The sequence below is a fragment of the Pagrus pagrus genome (assembly GCF_965226575.1).
Source record: "Pagrus pagrus genome assembly, chromosome: 18".
Taxonomy (NCBI): Eukaryota; Metazoa; Chordata; class Actinopteri; order Spariformes; family Sparidae; genus Pagrus; species Pagrus pagrus.
This window is the reverse complement of record NC_140202.1, coordinates 19,226,095-19,246,467: the sequence shown is the minus strand read 5'-3', so window position 1 is coordinate 19,246,467 and position 20,373 is coordinate 19,226,095. Positions and strand designations below refer to the sequence as shown.

Genomic DNA, 20,373 nt, shown 5'->3' with positions numbered 1-20,373 from the left:
CTCCAATTGCCAGGCAGACCTACTATGTGATTTGCATATATTCTGAGTTCAGAGGTGTTGTCTTTGTGTCATGTTCAGCCTCAGGGAAAACCACAAAGAAACACTCACTCACCCACAGCCATTTCAAGGTGTGTCTATTCAAACATAAATGATTGATGAACCCTGACTGCTGGAAAACGCGAAACCTGTGGTCTTAACAGTCACGGAGGCCCTCAAATCAGATGTTACCGACAAGTGTGTGGCGTTAATCATTTTGTAGTGGTGAATCCACAGAAGAATGATGGCAAGATTGTTTATTTCAAAACCAGTTGTGTACAAGTAACAGACAGACAATAAATAATGCAGAGACCAAAAACATTTTTCTGTACATCTACAGAATTAGGGTCAAACAAAGTGGTTCAAAAACTAGTTTTGGCTCACTTTTCCACCCATGAAAAGGAAACAGAAATACACAGAAATGGCGTCCTTGAATGCACCTTCTCACCCGTCAGGGAGAAGTTTGAGAAAATGTCATCGCGAGCTGCAGATTTCCCTGGAGAGAAAAATCACATACTGTAATTATGTCATACTGACGACACATCAGACTGGCCGGGCGAAACAATACGATGGAATAAACATGTCTGGTCTCGTAACAAACAACATGTTATTTTCCAGGTACACATTATGGAGGGACAAACACAGGTACGCATCCTTCATTTCCTGTCATGATGTGAGCGGCAGGTTGTTTGTCTGCTTGGCTGCTGAAGCGGAAAAGACGAGAATTTCTTACACAGCCCGCTGCCGTACAATAATGCAACACACATTTTAAAATATCGCCAGTATAATAAGCAGTCAGCCGAACAATGGTTGCAGTTGCAGGAACTAAAAGTCGCTTTTAAGCAGATCTATAAATCATTGGCTGAAGCTGAAATGCGATGAATGCACTTAATATTAGTGCAGATGGCATACACGTTTGGCTGGAAGAGTCCATGATGCACTTAGTTAGTGTGTAGAAAGCATGAAGGCATTCCCTTACGTTATAAGAATATTACTAAACATGAAAAGGCAAGAACAGGTGTTATAGTACATCTAAGTTCCTTGAGAAGAGGAGAGCAGTATTGTTATATTAACCTCGTAAAAAAGGTCAGTGGACTTCCACTTCGGTCCACGATGTCTAACTATTACCATTTCTACAATTATTATGTCACGATTTGTTACCAACTGTGAGCTTCACACGGTTTTCCTACAAGCCGTTAATCTGAATTAATTTTGACGTTGGATTAAAAAAAAATCCACACATTTCCAAAATATCAAAAGTAATATAAAATGAAACAAAAAGGAGATAAGTAAACAAGCAATTTATATTTACATTACATACAAGTTACACAACATAACTCATCTCGTTCATCCATGGCAGTCATTTTTTAACTCCTCAGTCATCTCAGTGCCCTCCTCCAAAACATCCTTTGATTTGATAGTCAGTATGCTGTCAGGGCTCCCAGTTTTGTGTGAAGCTTGGAAGTCAAAGAAGTCAGTCGATGAGCTTTTAAGGATCGTCACAGCCACAGGATGAGAGAGAGAGAGAGAACAGGTGGAGTCTGGCTACCCCTGGTGGAGAGCCGGTGAAATGACATGAGATGAAGGCAGCGGTGCTCAGAGGTTATCTCCCGGCTGGTACTGAGGCTCAGTGGCAGTGAAGTAGTCCTCCAAAAAGGCCTGCAGGTACTCGAAGGTGGGCCTCTCCTCGGGGTCTTTCTTCCAGCACTGCACCATCAGCTCGTGCAGGGACGTGGGGCAGTCCTGCGGGCACGGCATCCGGTAGCCTCGCTCCACCTGCTCCAGCACCTCGCGGTTGTTCATGCCTGGAGAGAGGGACACGGAGAAATGAAGGCAAATGTGGCTGAAAAATCAGTCAGTCTAAGAAAAGCATGATACAGAACTGAATACTTTGGGGTTTTGGACAGTTGGGTTGACAAAACAACACATCACTTTGTGCAGTGGGACATTATTGGAGGTATTTTTCACTATTTTTTTTATTTTTTATCGGCAAAAACAAAAAATAATACACAGATGAATCGATAATGAAAACAGTTTTAGTTGCAGCCCTAATAGAGCACAATGACTATCTCAAAATTGTCTTTTCATGAACTCGTATTTCCCATCAGAGCTCCACCAAACTGCCACCCAGAGTATTAATCAGCCTGAGTAATTGACGCCAGTGTGGGCTTGCAGGTCTTTTTAAATCACAGGTTTTAATAGTACAATAGTATATGAAGAAAAACTACTCATAAAAAGCAATAAGAGCTTTTATTATATTCCACGCCTGCTATTTTTCTTCTAATAATTGAATTTGTTTGAATGCCTAAAACACAGGAAAACATTTCACATGTTCACACAGTCATCTGCGAACACTCCTCTGCATAATGCACATCGTAATGTACATTATGCAACACGCTGCTCTTTTTTTAGCATACAGAACCATGGCGAGCGTCTCTGCGGACTCGAATGCTCTCACGCACTCTGCCTTAATCAAACGCGTGCAATCAGCTGGAATTGAGACGCGGTTACATAATCCACAGAGCTGAACACACTCACCTGGATAGGGCACTCTGCCCTTGGTCACCAGCTCTGTCAGCAGGATGCCGAACGACCACACGTCCGACTTGATGGTGAATTTCCCGTAGAGAGCAGCCTCAGGAGCGGTCCACTTTATTGGAAACTTCGCCCCTGAAAGAAATTCAGATGTGTGATTTTTAATGTTCGAAAACCTTCTCAAACATTTTTGTGAATCCACTGCAGGAGCAGCAGGGGTATGTAGGTCAGTCTCTTCTGTAAGGATTTTTTTTTCCCCCTTCGTCTGTGATTTCATTAGTACAGAGACATGAGGACATGATAACATCCCACCAGGGAAAATAAAAGGGAACAATTCCATTATCTCTCTGCTTGTGTTAGTTCACACTTGGCCCAAGTTGAACAAGTAAACGTTTAAATCCCTAACAAATAAGTGTTGACAGGGTGACTAACAGAGTCTGGGAGTCCCCCCTGACATAGTTTACGTCTGCCAACACAGTCAGAGGAGAACAATGTTTTTGTTAAGTTTATTCCTCATCCTTCTTACAAGGTACACAATTAAAATGACAGAGTTTGTGTTCAACATGTGTTGCATCTTAACTTCTGCACTGTGCCCTTGCATAAATGCGATATTTGTTGTTTTTGCGCCATGCTGTGGCCACATGTGCGTCGGTTTTCCACATGTGTCACCGAGACAAATTCCTGCTCATTTACTGTAGTTATTCTGAAAAGTCTGTGTGTGTGTGGTTGTAAATCGTGTCCTGGTATTGACTAAATGGAACGAGACATTTACCAGCCTGAAAACTTTTTCCTCTGACATGAAGTTTTCAGAGGATGCTGTGGTTTGGAACTGAGAGAATACTACAAAAACATTGTGAAATAGCGCAACCATGGATCTATTCAAAACTATCACTGAATCACTTTTATACTGAAGAAAACCTAAAATTGTGCTGATTCACAGGAACATAAAGAGTCTTTTTTCTTTTTCCAAGTTGATTTATGGATGTTTATCCAAAATGGAAATCAGAGGTAATGATATCATTGGGAAGTGTAAGTCAAACTGAATATAAACAACATGTGTTAGTCTTTATTTGCAGCTTTGACCGAGTTAAGACTCTGAGAAGGATTAGGATTTTGGTGCAAATTGCGACAACAGGGTGCTATGGGTTTTTAAGTAGTGTGCTACTACCTCTGGTCTGAGATGTATGGTTGCTGCTAACCATAACAGACATATTAAAGTGATACCTACACTTACAAAGGATGGGCACACATTGCTTGGCTTTTGGAAACTGTTAATTTTTTAAGTTATGTTCAAGCTTGCGATGCTACAAGATGCTTCCTGTTAACATAGTTGATTGCTGTTGACCAAACCAGGCTACAGCACTACAGATGTTTCCTAGCAACTAAATTATACATTACTTAGGTCTTTACAAGCTGAAACATTCTCTAAATGGTAATGGTACACCCTCATTTAGAGAACCACTCATTTAAAGCAAATAGTAGTATGAACTTAAGAAACACTTTATGAAAGGCTGGTGTAGCCCAAACCTGCAGGCCCACCTTGTCTTGCTGTGTATTCGTTGTCCTCGATGAGCCTGGCCAGACCGAAGTCAGCGATCTTACACACCAGACTTTCTCCGACGAGGATGTTGGCAGAGCGCAGGTCTCTGTGGATGTAGTTCATCCTCTCGATATATGCCATGCCTGCCGCCACCTGGGAAATGGAGTAATTTTTTCCAGTGAATGTCACATCACTGAACAGTTTCAAGGGGATTCAATTTGTACTAAGATTTTTACATAGATAACAGCCTGTTTATAATCCTTAAAAGTGGGGCTGCCAAAGAGAAGGATCTCTCATGAGAAACCCCATAGATTTGCCATATCTGCAAAATAAACTCAAGTGTCAGATATGATTGCTTATCGGCCGACAGGAAGAGATAAATCACAGTTTCAAATTAACATTCAAGCTGTTGAAGATTGAGAGCTCCAGTCTTAAAGCTAAATCACTGACTTTAAATACTCTGTTGTCCATTTGTTTAGTTGCCAAGTCCTGACATACAAGAAAAACTTGTCAGCAAAACATTGTAAGCAGCCGTTTTTGTCTCTCTTTTCCAAAATACTCCAACAACTGCGTCGTTTCCGGACGTAAACACTGAAAATGGAGTTTTCTGAATACCTTCACCTTGAAAAGAGTTTTCCAAAAGGTCCGTTTTCAGTGACCTAAAATGCTGTTTATGTGTACTGTAAGCCAAAAACGCAGAAAACAAGCTGAGAAATATCCGTATATGCATGGACATGGCCTTAATATAAGACAATCACAGACCTGTTTTGTCTCACGAAACTGTAAACTGTAGCATAACATCGACATGAAATGGCTTTAAATTTCCAACACAGATTAAATTAATAGATTGGTAACAGCTGGAGATCATTAAAGTGAATGAAGCTGTTGGAAATAAAATCTTTCAAAGAGTTCACAGCATCAAGATTTCAGATTATTTTTCACTGTTTTAGCTCGTACCTGAGCTGCCATGTCCACTAGATTTGGCAGTTTGAGGCCTCGTCCTTCTCCATCTTTAAGGAAGTCAAGCAAACTCCCTAAAGAAAGACAAAATTGTTAGGATCTGTTGGATGTTGGATCAAAACTGAAGCAAAACATCAAGTCTGGGATTCCTGCCACATATTTGTATTTGTTAAGTCATTGCTGTGGTAACTGAGGGTCTCTATGACAGAGCACCATGCAGTAAAGTAGGACACATACTGTACTGTCCATGCCGATGTATTAATTATGCAGACACTGAGTAGGTGTGTGCACAAATGCATGTATGTAATATTCATAGTGTCTTTTTTTACTCTGTCAGTTTGAAACAGCACCTACCCTTGTTCATGTACTCAGTGACGATATAGATGGGTTCTTCGGACACCACGGCGTACAGCTGCACCAGCTTGTCGTGTCGGAGCTTCTTCATGATCTGAGCTTCCTCCAGGAAGGACTCGGGCGACATGGTGCCGGGCTTCAGAGTCTTGACCGCCACCTTGGTGGTTCCGTTCCACGTGCCTGACAACAAAAACAAAAAAAGAGGTTGTTTAAGGGTATTTCTCCAGAGGTCGGTGAGTGGAAGTTCAGGAGGATTTCATTTTGAGAGGGAGATATTCACCTATCGCAGTGCAACATTGTTATAATCATAAAAATACAGGCATTAATAATATAGAGAAATAGCTGCAGACAGCATATTATCCCAGTTATTTTTTTAATTTAACATCTCCCTTCACATCTTTTTCAAGTTTTCACGACTTGAATTAAGCTTTGGGCTAGACCCAGTTGAAAACTTTACTATAAAGGAATCTATTATAGGATTTGACTCTATGTCTGTGGTATAAACACATTCAGATGTTGGTAAATCAGATACACATGGAGCTTTTCATTTCCCAATGTGGGACAAATTATGTTTTATTGAACTGAACTGAACCAAAACAGCATCTGCCTGAATGAGCTTTGATAAGCCATGTCAGAGAAACTTAATGAAATATAGAAAACACCACATAGACCATGGTTTACGAGGTCAGAAGGCCATTTCAGATCCTGAATTCAATCAAAATGCATGGGAAGTTCAGTGGAAATGGACACTGAGATCATGCAGAGTCGTATCCAGCGTCCCAATTTCCAAATGAAATCACTGACGAACACTCCTCTCTGTGCGTAACATTATCTGGGTGTTGGTGTTGAATGATCCAACGCATACAGCATGTTTTCGAAACACTGCTCACAGCTGTCCAACTCTTCTTTTGTGCCAAAAAGATACGCACCCATCCAGACCTCTCCGAACTGGCCGTTGCCGAGACGCTTGATGAGCTGCAGCGACTCCCGCGGGATCTCCCACACGTCTTTGGTTTTGACGGACAGGTCAGTCAGACGGGGCATGCCTTTGTGGCACGGCACAATCAGTCGGCAGCACAGCCCCGCAGCCCTGGCTGGATCAAGCGTGCAGTTTGAATTTAAAAAAGATGTTAAAGAAGCCACATGACACTGTAATTTTATGAAGGAGAAAGCAGATCTATCATGTCAGGAGGTTTTTTATTCACCCCCTTATAACTGTAGAAGAGTCTCACCAGAGTAGTGCTGTACTAGCTGCTGTAGTGTCTCAAATTGGGCCCTGGTGGTGATGTAGTAGCCTCCACTGTCCAGCTTGCGGATCTTATAGTGTTTGACATGATCTCCCTTGACGTCATCCCAGTCCTGGATGGAGAGAGAGTAGGCCCCTGGAACAGGCAGAATGAGCAGAATCTCTGGTAAGACTTTAGCCGCAGTGAATTAACGATTAATCATTTAGTTGTCAGCTTTTTAATTAATTGCCTACAATATTTGATTTTAGCTTCTTATAATGAATATATTCTGGTTTCTTTACTCCTCTGTGACAGTAAATACTGACTGACATGTTTAATAACAGTTTATGTTATTTTATAGACCAAAAACTAATCAATAAATCAAAGAAATGGGCAAAACATGAATCGACGAGGACTATAATAGTTAGTCGCAGCCCTAAGTAAGACTTCACCATGATATTACAGAGCACTGAGAGGGCATGACAGTTTTTTCACGAGCTTATATAAAGCACATTGTGCGAACGATTTGGGGCAATGAATCTGGAGCAACTACATTGTTAATGACGTGATTTTAAACTGAATTTTAAGTTGTAATGTTCCAAGTTTGTCTATAAATAAACAGCTTCTACCGCCACATGGCGCATTTAAGTAAAGTCTTGCTAAATATTTTATTCACAAACACTTGTATTTTTTACTAAACTTTAAAAGCAGTCAGCACGTCAGCTCGGTCTGAGTACCTTTGGTTGTTTCACTCTCACGGATGAGGAAAGTGCCTCTGGCGTTGCCGTTGGAGAGCAGTTGCCTCTCTGCGTCCTTTCGGCCTAATTTACCGAAATACCAGCTGCAGGGAGAAAAACAGAAGGAATTAAGTATGGAGTGCAACATTTGGTTTAAGCATTTTTTCAAACATTCAATGCTTTACGTGCCAGTATACCACATTTAACAAAATACAGTGAGATGAGCTCTGAAATATTTATGACACTCTCTCTGCTGATGAGGCTTGCCATGCCCCAAAGACTGTGTGAGAGTGTGTGCTCGTATAAAAAAAAGTTTTACTCACTCCTCAGCTTGGATCGAGTCCACCGGAGCGACGTAATTGCTGGGAATGTAACCAGTTCCACCTGTAGTGAGAGAGCGAGCCTCCCACCAGTCTCCCTCGCTGGAGAGAGAAGGACAGAGAGAGATGGAGGATGGAGGCAGGTTGGAATCAACCGAGAGATCAACATTTATGCAGACAAATAAACACTCAGTCGTGGGTGATCAGATTTATTGGCCGTGTTGTCTCTGAGAGCTGAGCGGAGATACAAAAACATTTAAAGCGGCGAGTTGTTTTCGAGTGCGTGGGTTCCTACTAAGAGTCATCTCTCTGAAGTCCAACTGAAATCACTTTTAGTCATCTGAATAATGTCACCATGTTTTTTTAAATGCGTCATTAATATTTTTTTATTCTTGAAACACAGAAAAAAGTCCAAGAAAGGGATGCACAACATATATGGAGCGAGTAAATTACTAGACAGATAATGGGGAATTTTAATTATTGTCTTCTGGCAGATTTAAATTCCTTTCTTTAACCTAACAAGCACTCATCTACAATAGGTGGTGGTATGCACCTTTAAAGGTGAGAAATGGCAATAATGTGATTGTAGCCCTACAACTATAAAAGGCAGCATAACCACTAACCACTGCTCACTATACTGGACTGGTTGCTCTTTGCTTTAACCATGGTCGGCTGTGGTCGCTGGCTGCCGTTAGCAAGTAGCTCAGTTAGCACATTGACGAAGTGGCTCTATCAGCCATTATATTTTCCGTTTTAGTAAGGAAAATAAGTGTAAAACTTATCCTTTCTTTATATGTTATGAGTTTATTTTGTTGACTTATTAGCTAAGTAGCATACATCTCCCAGCTGTAACTATCAGACTATCGCCTCTTGTGGTACGAAGTGGTATTACAGGACAGAACGGGCCGGGGCTGGCTGGTTAGCATGCTAACTTCAGTAGATATCTCTACTACACAGTACATAGACGTCTTGTCAACGTCAACACTGTTGTATCGTCATCCTCTCCTGATGAAAGCTAATTATTTTGCCGTTTTCTGGCCATATCTTACATAACTGTCCTTGAGGTTGGTTTGCGATCTGCCAATAAACGCAGAGGAACAGGTGCAGCATGCTGTGTTGACACAACAAATCATATCAGAGCTATGTAATATTAAATCATCTGTGCTCACTACATCTCAGCCTGTTTTGGTTATCTTATTGATATTGGCCAAGAGCAGCAGGTAATTATTGGTTATCAGTAACGGCTTTAAAAAAAAATCCATATCGTGCCTCCCTACTCCTTTTTGTCTCAGCCTGCTGGAAGGGTGCATCGGAGTCTCTGTTTGATTGACAGCAGCTGGCAGGCTACCAGAGAAACGAAGGAGAAAGTAGACAAACTTGCACCGTAGCCTAAATGTCATGTGCAGACAGTGTGCTGAAGACTGAGGACGACACCAGCACCTAACCAGAATGATGTATGTGTATGCATTGTGTAAAAGCAAAACAACTCTGTCACTATTTTTACATCACAATTATAACAAGACACATTTTATTTCTATGATGCAAAAACCAAAAAAGCTCAATAAAATATGGCCCATCTGTCAGACTATACAAGTAACATAACCCACATAACCCAGATCAGGTTTATAACAGAGACTCGATCCTTCTGTCTGCGCCTGTGAAACATTTCCAAATGCAGCATTCAGACGAAAAGCAGAGACCGAAAACACGACCGCCACCCTGAATGCTGTCATGCAGATGTTTTCACACTTACGTGCTGTTGAGGATCTGGAACCTCTCCCCCTTCCTGAAGCTGAGGTCATCCTCGGTCCTGGCTTCGTAGTCATAAAGAGCCACAAACAGAGTCACCCCTGCAGGAAAACAAAGAGTGGCATGTGGTGGTTAGAGTTTGAAGTATATTGTTAGGATTTTCATTGTGGTTTTATGTTATTGTTGTTGTTGTTGTTCAGCTGTCCACCACATGGGCTGCCGGTCATGAAATAGCAATACGAATTACTGCTCGCTTCTATTTCCACTGCTACTTCGCTTTCTCACAATTTATGGCAATAATATCTTCCATATTTGTACTTTTAATACAAAAACACAAATAAGTCTGAGAAATTATCCAGATTTAATGTCTTATTTTTCAAAGTGATTAAGAGATTCACTCCACCAGATGTCATCTTAAAAGGTCCAATGTGTAGGATTTAGGAGGATCTATTGGCAGAAATGAAATATAATATTCATAGTTATGTGTTCAGAATCATCTGAAACTAAGAATCTGTGTTTTTGGTTCCTTAGAATGAGCTTTTAATGTCTACAGAGGGAGCGGGATGAATCGATCGGTCTAGAAAATGTCATCACAATCTCTCAGAGCCAACAGTGACGTCCTTAAATTGCTTCTTTTATCCCAAAACCCAAAGACTCTTCACTTACTGTCGTAAATGACAACCAAAAGCAGCATATGCTTACATTTAACAAGCTCCAACCAGATGTTACAATAAATTGATGACCAAAATAGCTGGCCGTTGGCACCAAAGATTAAAAAATTTCAATTATTTAGTATGCAAACAATTAGAACTCTTTGTTTTGCATACAAAACCAAATCGGACTTTAAGCCTCATCAGAGAGAGAGCATCCTCTAGGAATGTTGAGGCCATCAAATTTATCTGATGAGATTCAGAGCGGCCCTGGAGTCCCTGTATCTCTTAATAAGCCTCAAACTGTAAAACGATTTCATTTTCTGATTTGATCCGAGTCGTCCCTGGACGGTCGGAGCTACAATGCCGCACCAAAGCTCCCACACAATTCCCTTCCGATGCGGTGACCTCCAAAACACACCTTACAAATGACCAGAGCTGCTCACTGTCTCCGAGGCAAACATGTGGATGTCCTCACAGGGAGGTCAGATGAGGTTTTTGACTCTGTTGTGTGTGGTTTTTTTTTTGAAGGTTGCTTAGTGCTGCTCTCCTGGAGTAATATCTTATTCATACAGGCTGCTGGTGCTGACTCCACAGAGTGTTTATCTGTGCTTGCGGAGAAAAAAAAGCCCTGAATGGTTGACATCAAAGCAAGAAGATGCGCTTAACTTATGCATCCCGCATCGTATGTATGTTTAAAATCTGAAGAGATTGACTGCAAAGCCCATCTCTCCACTACAGAGGCACTTTTGCACTGTTCAGCACAACGTCTGATCTTTATAGTCCTCAGATGTGCCTCACAGAGGAGCGGTGATAATTTAGGTCACTCCTTTTTCCATTAACTTTCAGCCAGTGGACATTCATCTTCTGCGGGGACACGCATTTATCACAGCACCACAATATCAGCACACATAAAGAAAGGAATTAATACAGGAGGAAAAGACTTTAAAGGAGTTCATTCGGAAGTGAAAACTAGCCTCTGTTTACCGGTCACTCAACATATTAAGCTGACATCAGCCTTTTTTATTGAATGCTGGACGAGAGCCAGACAGTGAGTGGTCCTCACAGAAGTTTACAGCTTTACAACTTAGACGGACATTTTATTTCTCTTTTAATTGCCGTTTGTAATATGACCCCGTTTTAGTGACAGCAACGTATTTCAGACTCACAATGTCACCCTGTCTTAAAAGGAACATCTCGACATTTCGGGGAAAACGCTTATTTGCTTTCTTGCAGAGAGTTAGATGAGAAGATCCACATCACGCTCATGTCTTAACTATAAATACAGGGCTAGATGCTAAATGTTCAGGGTAACAACTACAGCCTCTAAAATCCTGGACCAGTTACTGCTTACTAAACAGCTGCCCTGCATCTGAACAATCGTTCATGCATTCACAGACTTATTTAAAAAAAGCTCCCTCGACCTCACCTGTTCCGCCCCGAGACCGAAGCGTCCCAGACTGCGAGGACGTGTGGACTCCTCCGAACACGGTCACCCCCTGAGATGCGCCGGTGTGGAAGTTGTTGTAGTTGGGGATGGTGGTGACCCCGAAGCTGGGGTAGTGCTGCGGCGTGGGGTCGGACCCATAGCGGTACCCCGAGTTGTGTGAGAGGCTGGTCTCCCGGTCATCAGTGAGTTTCGCTGCTTCCTTATCCTTACATTGGACACAGCCCATTCTCTACTTTCTGTGGGTGGAGAGAAGGAGACACGGAGATGAAATTAGCACGTAGGTAAAATAATAGCTCAAAAGCCGTCTCCGTTGGGGAAATTATGATTCAATATTCCATTATTTCAGCGCTTCCTCTGAGACTCACACAGAGCCTTGTGAAAAATCTTTCAATTAGGCTGAAATTAAACACGATACTTTAAACTCCATTACTAATTACACAGAGGAACATAATGTGACAGAGCTGCAGTGTATGGCTAACGTTTTTGTGAGATACTTTGAGCCGAGAATATCCATCTCAACTTGGCATAAAGGAATTTAACAGCACTACTTATTATGGTTTACTTTCCCATCTTACTGCACGACCACACTTGTGAGAAGAATTTACACCCGCCCATCGCATTTACAAGTTGGCATGCACGTTATTTTTGTTTTCTTTACAAGGAGCCAGACACCCATCTATAGATGCATAGCAGCGAGTTAAAACGCACAGAGAGACCCTTAATGTAACCCTGAATGTACGCTTAACAGCCAACCACTCCCTGGTTCAGTCTCATGAGGGGGCCCGATGGAGCATTTGGCCTCACTAAAGCAGAGCTAAACCAGCGCTGCAATCTGCTTTGCCAATTAAAAAGAGCCTTTACCGTCTTTAAAGACCCAGTTAAACTAATGCACATTTCGGCTCACCGTGCCCCCACCCCCATCCCCACCCTTTAAGCCCTGGAAGCTCATGAAGCCGGCACAACAGGGCAAGCAGGAGACCGCTGACAGCACCGATGTCTTTCATCAGCTTTAGCGGCCAGCTGACTTCGGAGACGGCTAATTGGAAACACACTTGTTTACAGTCGCTGTGGCTGGAGAGAGGTGGTGCTAGGGGGCAAACGCCAGCGCTGCAACAGACGGGAGGGAGAGCGCACCACTCCTGACCTTAGCTAAAAGACTCAGATCCACGTAGCAGCTTCTTGTGAGAAATGTTTTTGCCGATGATATGGACAAAACATTTGGCCGGGATAGGTGTAAATAAGCCAGCAACATCACACATCTGAAGAGGATTTTGGAGGCAACAGTTTCAGCTCATTACATCTGATCTGATTAGTTTTTTGAGGCAAAATGGCAAAGAAATCACCAGTTCCAGCTCCACGAATGTGAGCACTTCCAGTTTTTAAAAGTCTTCTGTGACAGTAAACGAAATATTTTCCAGGTTTGAACCACTGCTCGGACAAAAACACAACATTTCAAGATGTCACCACGTGTTCTGAGAGCTTGTGATGGGTATTTTTTTTTGCTACTAGGAAAATAGTTTACAGCCCCAAAATGAGCTGGAATCAGCGGCACGTCCTGCAGGACGCCGGAGCTTAATGGTTGCAAGGAAAGCTGCATAGTGTATGGCCAAATTCCTCCAGGGTCGTTTTACATTTACCAGCAAGAAACCCAAATGCCTACATGAGGAAAAAAAAAGTGCAAACAGATGTGTCACTTGCTGCAGACTGTCTCCTGCAACAGGGTAGACAGAAGGCACAAATTATGCATCATTACTTAACTAAGGGAGTGCTCTGATGTACTCATGATGCTTGAGTTGTAAATTACATTCAAACGCACTATCAAAGTCCAAACATCCAAATATCCACAGGTGCATGGAAGTATAACACATATACGTAGAGAATGTACCTCCTGTGCACAGGATTTCCGATTTCTCCAGTGCTTTACTTGCTTCACACTGGTTAACTAACAGAGGAACAGGGCCACTGCAGATAGAAGATCACTGTGATTCATTACTGCCAATAAAAGCCCATTAAATACCTCGAATAAAACGAGCCCAGTGCAAGCATTTTTACAGTATAAGCCCAGACCAAAGCTCAGACCACAGGCTGAAATACAAAGAGGAGGAGGACGAATGCTGATTTTCTGATGGTCCTTGAAAAAACAAATAATCCTCCTTGACATTAATATCTACATCCTCTGTCTCCTGGTATTTACGGCGCCCCGTCTCTACTTTATAGCAGGTAAGTAAAAAAAAAGAAATCCATCTTAAAACACATTTCCATTTAAGGGGAAATGCACAAGCCTCTCCTAAACTGCAGACATGAGAAAAGTGAAGTCTGTTCACAATCTTTATTGAGAAGTCAAGAAAAATTAGCAAACAGCGAGTTGCATATATGATAGCCAACTATTTTGATAGTTGATTAATCTTGATTTTTCAAACATTTGTTGGATCCAGCTTCTTCAACGTGAAGATTTTTGCTGCTTTTCTTTGTCATTTAGGAAGGTAAGTGAAGAGGCTTTGGGTTTTCGACTGGTGGTTGGAAAAAATAAGCAATGTGAAGACATCATTGTGGGCCCTAGGAAATTGGGATGATTTGATGTATAAAGACTAAAACAATGACTCATTTGGTCATGGAAATAATCGGCTGATTAGTAGATGATGAAAATAATAATTAGTTGCAACCTCACCATTTACCTTCCCAGTTATAGGAAACCAGTCCACAGACAACCAGTCCAGGCCAGCCTCTTGCTTCTTGACAGCAGGGTTAGTAACATACTTAAATCTTCGACAGCTCTGGTGGGGACTTGCACGAGCGAGGAAATATAAACTGAAGTGACTGTGATGATAACACAGGTAAAGTCTGTTTTCTGCTGCATTTCCTCTTTAACTGCAATGATTGAAATAGCACTGCATCCCCTCCTGGAGGGATCTGAGTAAATGAGGGGAGATCTCACGTCGCCGTGCTGCCTGTGGGGATTATGAAAATCTTCCTGCTCTTGAAGTTAAAAAGGCCAGGGACTACCACAGCTTTCACAAATCTGGAACCATTCTGCTGCACAGAAACTAGGCCATCCTGACTTGTTTATGTACGTGTGTTCCCCTTTGTTTTTTTGGCATGTTAGTTGAGTAAACATTTGCGTATGAATCATGTCAAGGACCCAAGAAAAATTTTTCTTTGAAGGAGGCAGACAGTAATCTAGTTTTTATCAAGTTCATGTCAGGCACGTTCGACAGCAACAGGCAGATTTGTCACATTTCTCACAATAATACGACAGTTCCACCAGCATTCATCACATCCAAAGGGGGATCTCTCTGTTATTCAATTACACGCATGAATCGACACTATGGATCGCATCAAAGTGTCGAGACAAAGCCCTGCTGCAGCGCTGTGATTTTAGGCGAGATACGCAGCCACATGCTAGGCCGCTCCACGCCTGACCTGCGGCACAACTTTCACCCCCCAAAAAAGCAGATGATGGCATCGCTGCCGCGGGGCTTGTTCCTTTCCGTGGCACTGCCTGGGTATCGCATGACCACCTCAGCCAGCAAGAACACTCATCGTCACGCTATTTTCAGACCCAAATGAACAGCTTGCCTCCGAGAGGACCACAGTGGCGTGATGTGGAAGGTCCAACAGGGACAGGATCGTAGCTACGTGGCGTGTCGTAACAGTTAATAGCGAGAGGCGGAAACGAGGAGAGAGAGGAAGGGCTTGACTTTCACATGAGACAGACATTAATTCTCCTCATCTTGATTGGCTCAAAAGTCAGTATGAAATCTGACTCTGATGTCTGGCCAAATCTGTTGGATAGCATTTATCAATGAGATTCCTTCACAGTACGAAGTGAAGAGAAATTAAGTAGCCAATATTATCTGAACGCAGAGTAACAGCATGATGGTTAGTTCTACTACATCAGTCACAGCTGCTGGGATCAACTGGAAATTAATTTCCCAAATGACGGCTTTTATTTTGATGCCGTACGGGCACAAGTGTTAATCATCTACAGTAACACAGAGAGCTGGGAGCCATGATGAGATACTCGGCCATTTATAGCAAAGCTGCTGGATCAATATACTAAATTAAAAAGGACAGACATGTCAGGGTCACGCAGCGTAACTGAGGGATTGATGGGGGAGACAGTCCGGCCTGACATACAGACAGATGTGCAGTCTGAACAAAATGAGATGAGCGGACGAGCACTGGTGGCGATTCACTTTCGAGCTGGAATATTTATTTTGATCTGCAGACAATTAATTAACAAATTTACAATGCTGTTAACTGATTCATCGTTTAAGTGGCTTATCGGCCAAAAGTACCAAACACCTTCTTGGATGTGATGATTTTATGCTTTTTTTGTGTGTTTTCAGGGTTCACACACCTTTCTTTAACATCAAATTCAAGGACTTTTCAATGACTTCCCTGGCCAATTCCCTCAAGTTAAAAGGACCAAACAAGGCACTGTTTGAGACAAGGACGAAGGTTATTAGCCATTACAACACTGCTATTTTTCATAATGAGAATCAGCAAGCTTTACAGAAGCTCCCAAAAGACAATGTTTTAAAAAATCAAAAGATTATTCATATTCTTTTCAATGACGCATGTCTATTTTCCAACCTTATCGAGGCTCTCAAATTCTGAGGATACCATCCTGGACTCATAATGACAGAAAAGATTTACTACTATTATCAAAATAGTTCAAAATAATAGGTTAATGGTTTCAGCTCCAATGGGAACACAAAGTTTAACTGGTAACAAGCTGATCTGATGTTACTTGTGCTTTGTAAAAAAAAAAAAAAAAGAAGTGTTTTAAACCTTAAACTATGCTCAACTGGTCATTACATTATGAATTACTTCATTATTTAACCGTGACGAACTTACAAGTCTCATCAGAATACGATCATTTGCAATTCAACGCAGACGGGAACAACACAGCTCTGTTTAATTCGACTGTGTGGTCCCTTTACACTCGGATCATTGACATGGCACAAAACAAGGTCAAACCTCCCACACCCCTCCTACAGAAGTCACGCTCCCACTGACCTTATTCAGCTCCAAAACTTTCTGTTCACTTAACCACAGACATTATCTGAAAGAGAATCATTTTCACTTGTGTGCCATTTCGAAACTCGATGCTGTGTTTACTGGATTTGGTACGACTCAAGGCAATCTCCTCCTTATGGCGACCATTCTCTAAATAGTTACAATATTTGCTTGTGTCAGACAACCGAGTTCATTCAGCGAATCAACAACAAGACAATGGCCACATTTCACTCTGCCACAAGATTATCAGCACAATGAAAAACACTGTTAAGGCTTTCAAAGCATTCTTCACGTTCTGAATGAACTAGTTACGAAACCCACAGCTGAGCTTCATACGCTGTGTACGTGTGGGTATAAGCCTCACTGTGTTTTGGTGTCACAATGTTCACAGTGGAGTACGTTGAGTCATGTTGTTAAATCATTGAGCCCATTGTAAAAGACCACTCATTCAGCGAGACGTGTGCCTAGCAGATGAATATTTTCCAAATGGGAGAAAAGGGCAAATTAGAAAAACATTAACTCTTTCTCTTTTTTCTTTTTCCACCAACAGGAGCAGATTCTGCCTGTCAGTCTGCACGGAGGGGTTTAAACGGCTCTTTCCAAATCTTGTGCCAGCGGAGGGCAATGTTCAATGTAAGAACCCACTGGAAATAATGATGTGGTGGGTCTGCAGGGACGGAGGCTGGAAGTTTTCCGGTAGGAGTAAAAGACACTGGGGTTGATAGAAAGTGCAAACAGAGAAGCAACATGAAGTACGAGTGACCGGGACTTTGGGATACCAGGATGGGTATTTTTCACTATATCCTGACATATCATGGACCAATCTGCTGATTGTGTTCTCAGTTAATCAAATAAAGATTATTTATGGTCAATTAATCTTCAGATTACTTGCTTGGACAATCGACTTGTGCGTAAAACATCTGAAAACAAACAAAAATGCTCATTACAGTGGTGTTCTGCCTGATCAACAGTCCAAAACCTAAAGATATTGAGTTCAAACGATCACATCCGAGAAGCTGAATCCATCATTTTCATATATATTCGCTTCAAAAATGTGATGTGATTAATGACGAATCGATTATCAGAATCGTTGCAGTTCACTTTCCTGTTGATCTACTTAACTAATTATCGCAGCTCTAACAGAAAATAATCATTAGCTGCAGCCCTGGCTGTGTGTGTGACATGTATCGACTGACACACAAAAAAACACACAAACAACTACAAGATATGTTGTGAATGAACACATTTTGCTCTGATAAAGCGATCAGTTAACTCCTTTTTGAGCTAAATATTCCACCTTTTGTCGTGACATATTTCATTTGGAACTCAAGTCACATGTAGCAGCTTACGTGCCAATATGTCTGTTGAACAGTATGGTTAGAGAGGGCCTGAGGGGGAAGTGATCATGCTCCATGAACCACAATATGTAACTCCTTTTTCTCATTCACATCTGATACTGCATCACGCACTCCAGCTGTGTAGCCATTCATGGAATAATGACAGGCTGGATACACACACAGCTTCGGGGTGCTGAGTGCATATTTGCAGACCATCACACAACAACTACTGGCCAACTTACTGCACATGGATCAGACTGAGGCTACACACACACACACACTTCACATACCATCCCCGGTGTTTGCCCACAAGATGGATGGCTGCACCTCCAGACACATCAGATAACCCGATTAGGACAGCTTTAACTGGATATTTAACAGCGTGGCAATGCAATTATCTCAAAGCATATGACAGTTATTTTTTCGGGTTGGTGGAGGGGGGAATCAATAGGCGGCTGTCTGCAGGCCATTGTGGCGTTTATCATATGCGTGCCTGGCCTCAGTGGTCAGCTCAGCTCTGCAGCGCATCCATCCCTGCTGCTGCAACACAAGAGGAGCCCCCTCTCCACAATCAGAGCGCTGCAAAACATCACCCACCACCGCCGCCAGCCTCTCTCTCCCTCTCCTGCCCCCTTCTGAGGGCAAAGTTGGCTTTTAAACACACGCAACGCAACATCTGCCGACTGACACGAGCGGATACAACGAGCCACAATGTGGTATTTATCTCCTCTGCTCTGCTCTCTCCCTCTCTCTCCCTCTCCCGAAATGAATTCATCTCCACACAAGCGCAAAAATAGGGGACAAGGCGGGTGCACCGATTGGAATTCAACACGGGAGGAGGACTAAAAAAAAAAGCGTGCTTACCGCAGAAAAAGCCAGATTAATCCATCGGAGTTTCCAGAGGGACTTTTCGGGGATATTTTTCTACTCTCTGTGAGTGTTTTTCCTTCGCATTGACACAGAATAGCGGTGGGATACCCGTCCCTGCCGATCCAGGAGCTCCTGTCGCCGCCGTGCGTACAGATGATGACGATGGCGGCCAGTGTCAAGTTCACAGCAAAGCACGCACGCAGCTCCTGTTTAATCCCTCCAAAATAAAGCTGTTGTTTTCCCCAATGAAACAGGGCAAGTCATTTCAAGGCGATAGAGGAAAACGAATCTAATGTTTTTAACCTGTGTTTCAAATAAAATTCTCACTAATTCTGTCAAAGTAAGACTGCTTAGCAGCTATATGTCATTTCTAAATGACCAACTTCCGTGCTTTTATTTTGACCCGCAAACGCTGGCGTGCCTTCCGGTTCGTCTGTGTGCGTCTTGACGCAGCTGTGATTGCGTGCAGCTGATGCGGATCCACGCCGACCACGAGCTGTGATTGACACCGCTCCCCTCCAATAGCAGTTAACTATTTATAATAGGACACGCCCCCCTCCTCGTCTGTGGAGAGACTGGAAAACAGGGCAAGGTTGGTAAATTATCTGTTTTCGTTTAGGCGCTCAGAGCTCTCCTCACATTCTCATCTCAAGTCCTAAAATATGAATAAGAAAGTCAGAGTCTCACACAGAGAAGGGTTAATTAGGGTTAACAAGTAGAGCTTTATAAATCTTTTAGTCTGATTTCTGTTTCATCCCATTGTATGCAACAATTTTTTCCCCTGGTTGAACAAGTGTTGTTGTGTTTTGTGAAATGTTGTGTATCGAGAAAAGCATTTGTGCTTTGACCCTCAGGGCCACCGTGATGAAGCCCTAAAGATCAATAGGCATAAAGAGTTGTTGTGTTTTGTGAAATGTTGTGTTTTGTGAGAAGTATTTGTGCTTTGACCCTCAGGGCCGCCGTAAATGAAGCCCTAAAGATCAATAGAACTCTTAACAGCTTCTTATTTCCGGTAATGTTCAGGTGCTGTCACATGAAGCTTGCAAAGCAACAGAAACTGAGGAATAATGTCTCCTTTTGTCATGAAAACATCAGCAACACTCAGACACTCAGAGGGAGTATTGGTTGCAAAATGCAACATGTATTCCATTCATTGTGGCAAACAATCCTACTCAGATTAGAAAATGTCATTTTTTGATAATTTACAAGGATTTACAGAGATTTAAACCTGCTCAGGAATGTAATTATGAATCACAATGCTGACCTCTGACCTCCACTGACGCAGTAGTCCTCCAGTGTTGCAGCTGTTTGAATGCCAGACGTGCACTCCAAGTTTATACGGTTGACTGAATAAGCGACTTAAGGACGAGAAAGCGACAACACACGGACAAGTCAAGTTTGTGCTCCGCGCTTTGACATGTGAACAGGACGGATCGAGAATCAAACTAACAACCCTACAATAAATTGTAGGGTTGTTAGTTTGATTAAGAGTTAGTTTGATGAGACTCCAGTTAACAATTATTTTCATTATCAAATATACTTTCTGAGTAATCAATTTATTTTTTGTCAATAAACTGTCAGAAAATA

At 42.2% G+C, this 20,373-nt stretch overlaps 1 protein-coding gene across 1 annotated transcript; it reads right to left on the bottom strand.

The window, feature by feature from the left end:
• Positions 1-278: 278 nt before the first annotated feature.
• fyna (FYN proto-oncogene, Src family tyrosine kinase a) lies at positions 279-18,961 on the bottom strand. Its single transcript, XM_084380689.1, has 12 exons — positions 18,781-18,961; positions 11,537-11,793; positions 9,462-9,558; positions 7,712-7,810; positions 7,389-7,492; positions 6,658-6,807; positions 6,355-6,519; positions 5,426-5,605; positions 5,069-5,145; positions 4,111-4,264; positions 2,575-2,706; positions 279-1,841 (listed from the first exon to the last, which is right to left on the bottom strand). Exons 2-12 carry the CDS (start codon positions 11,781-11,783, stop codon positions 1,633-1,635), a joined length of 1,614 nt encoding a protein of 537 aa, XP_084236815.1. The 5' UTR covers positions 11,784-11,793; positions 18,781-18,961; the 3' UTR covers positions 279-1,632.
• Between the last annotated feature and the right edge of the window lie 1,412 nt (positions 18,962-20,373).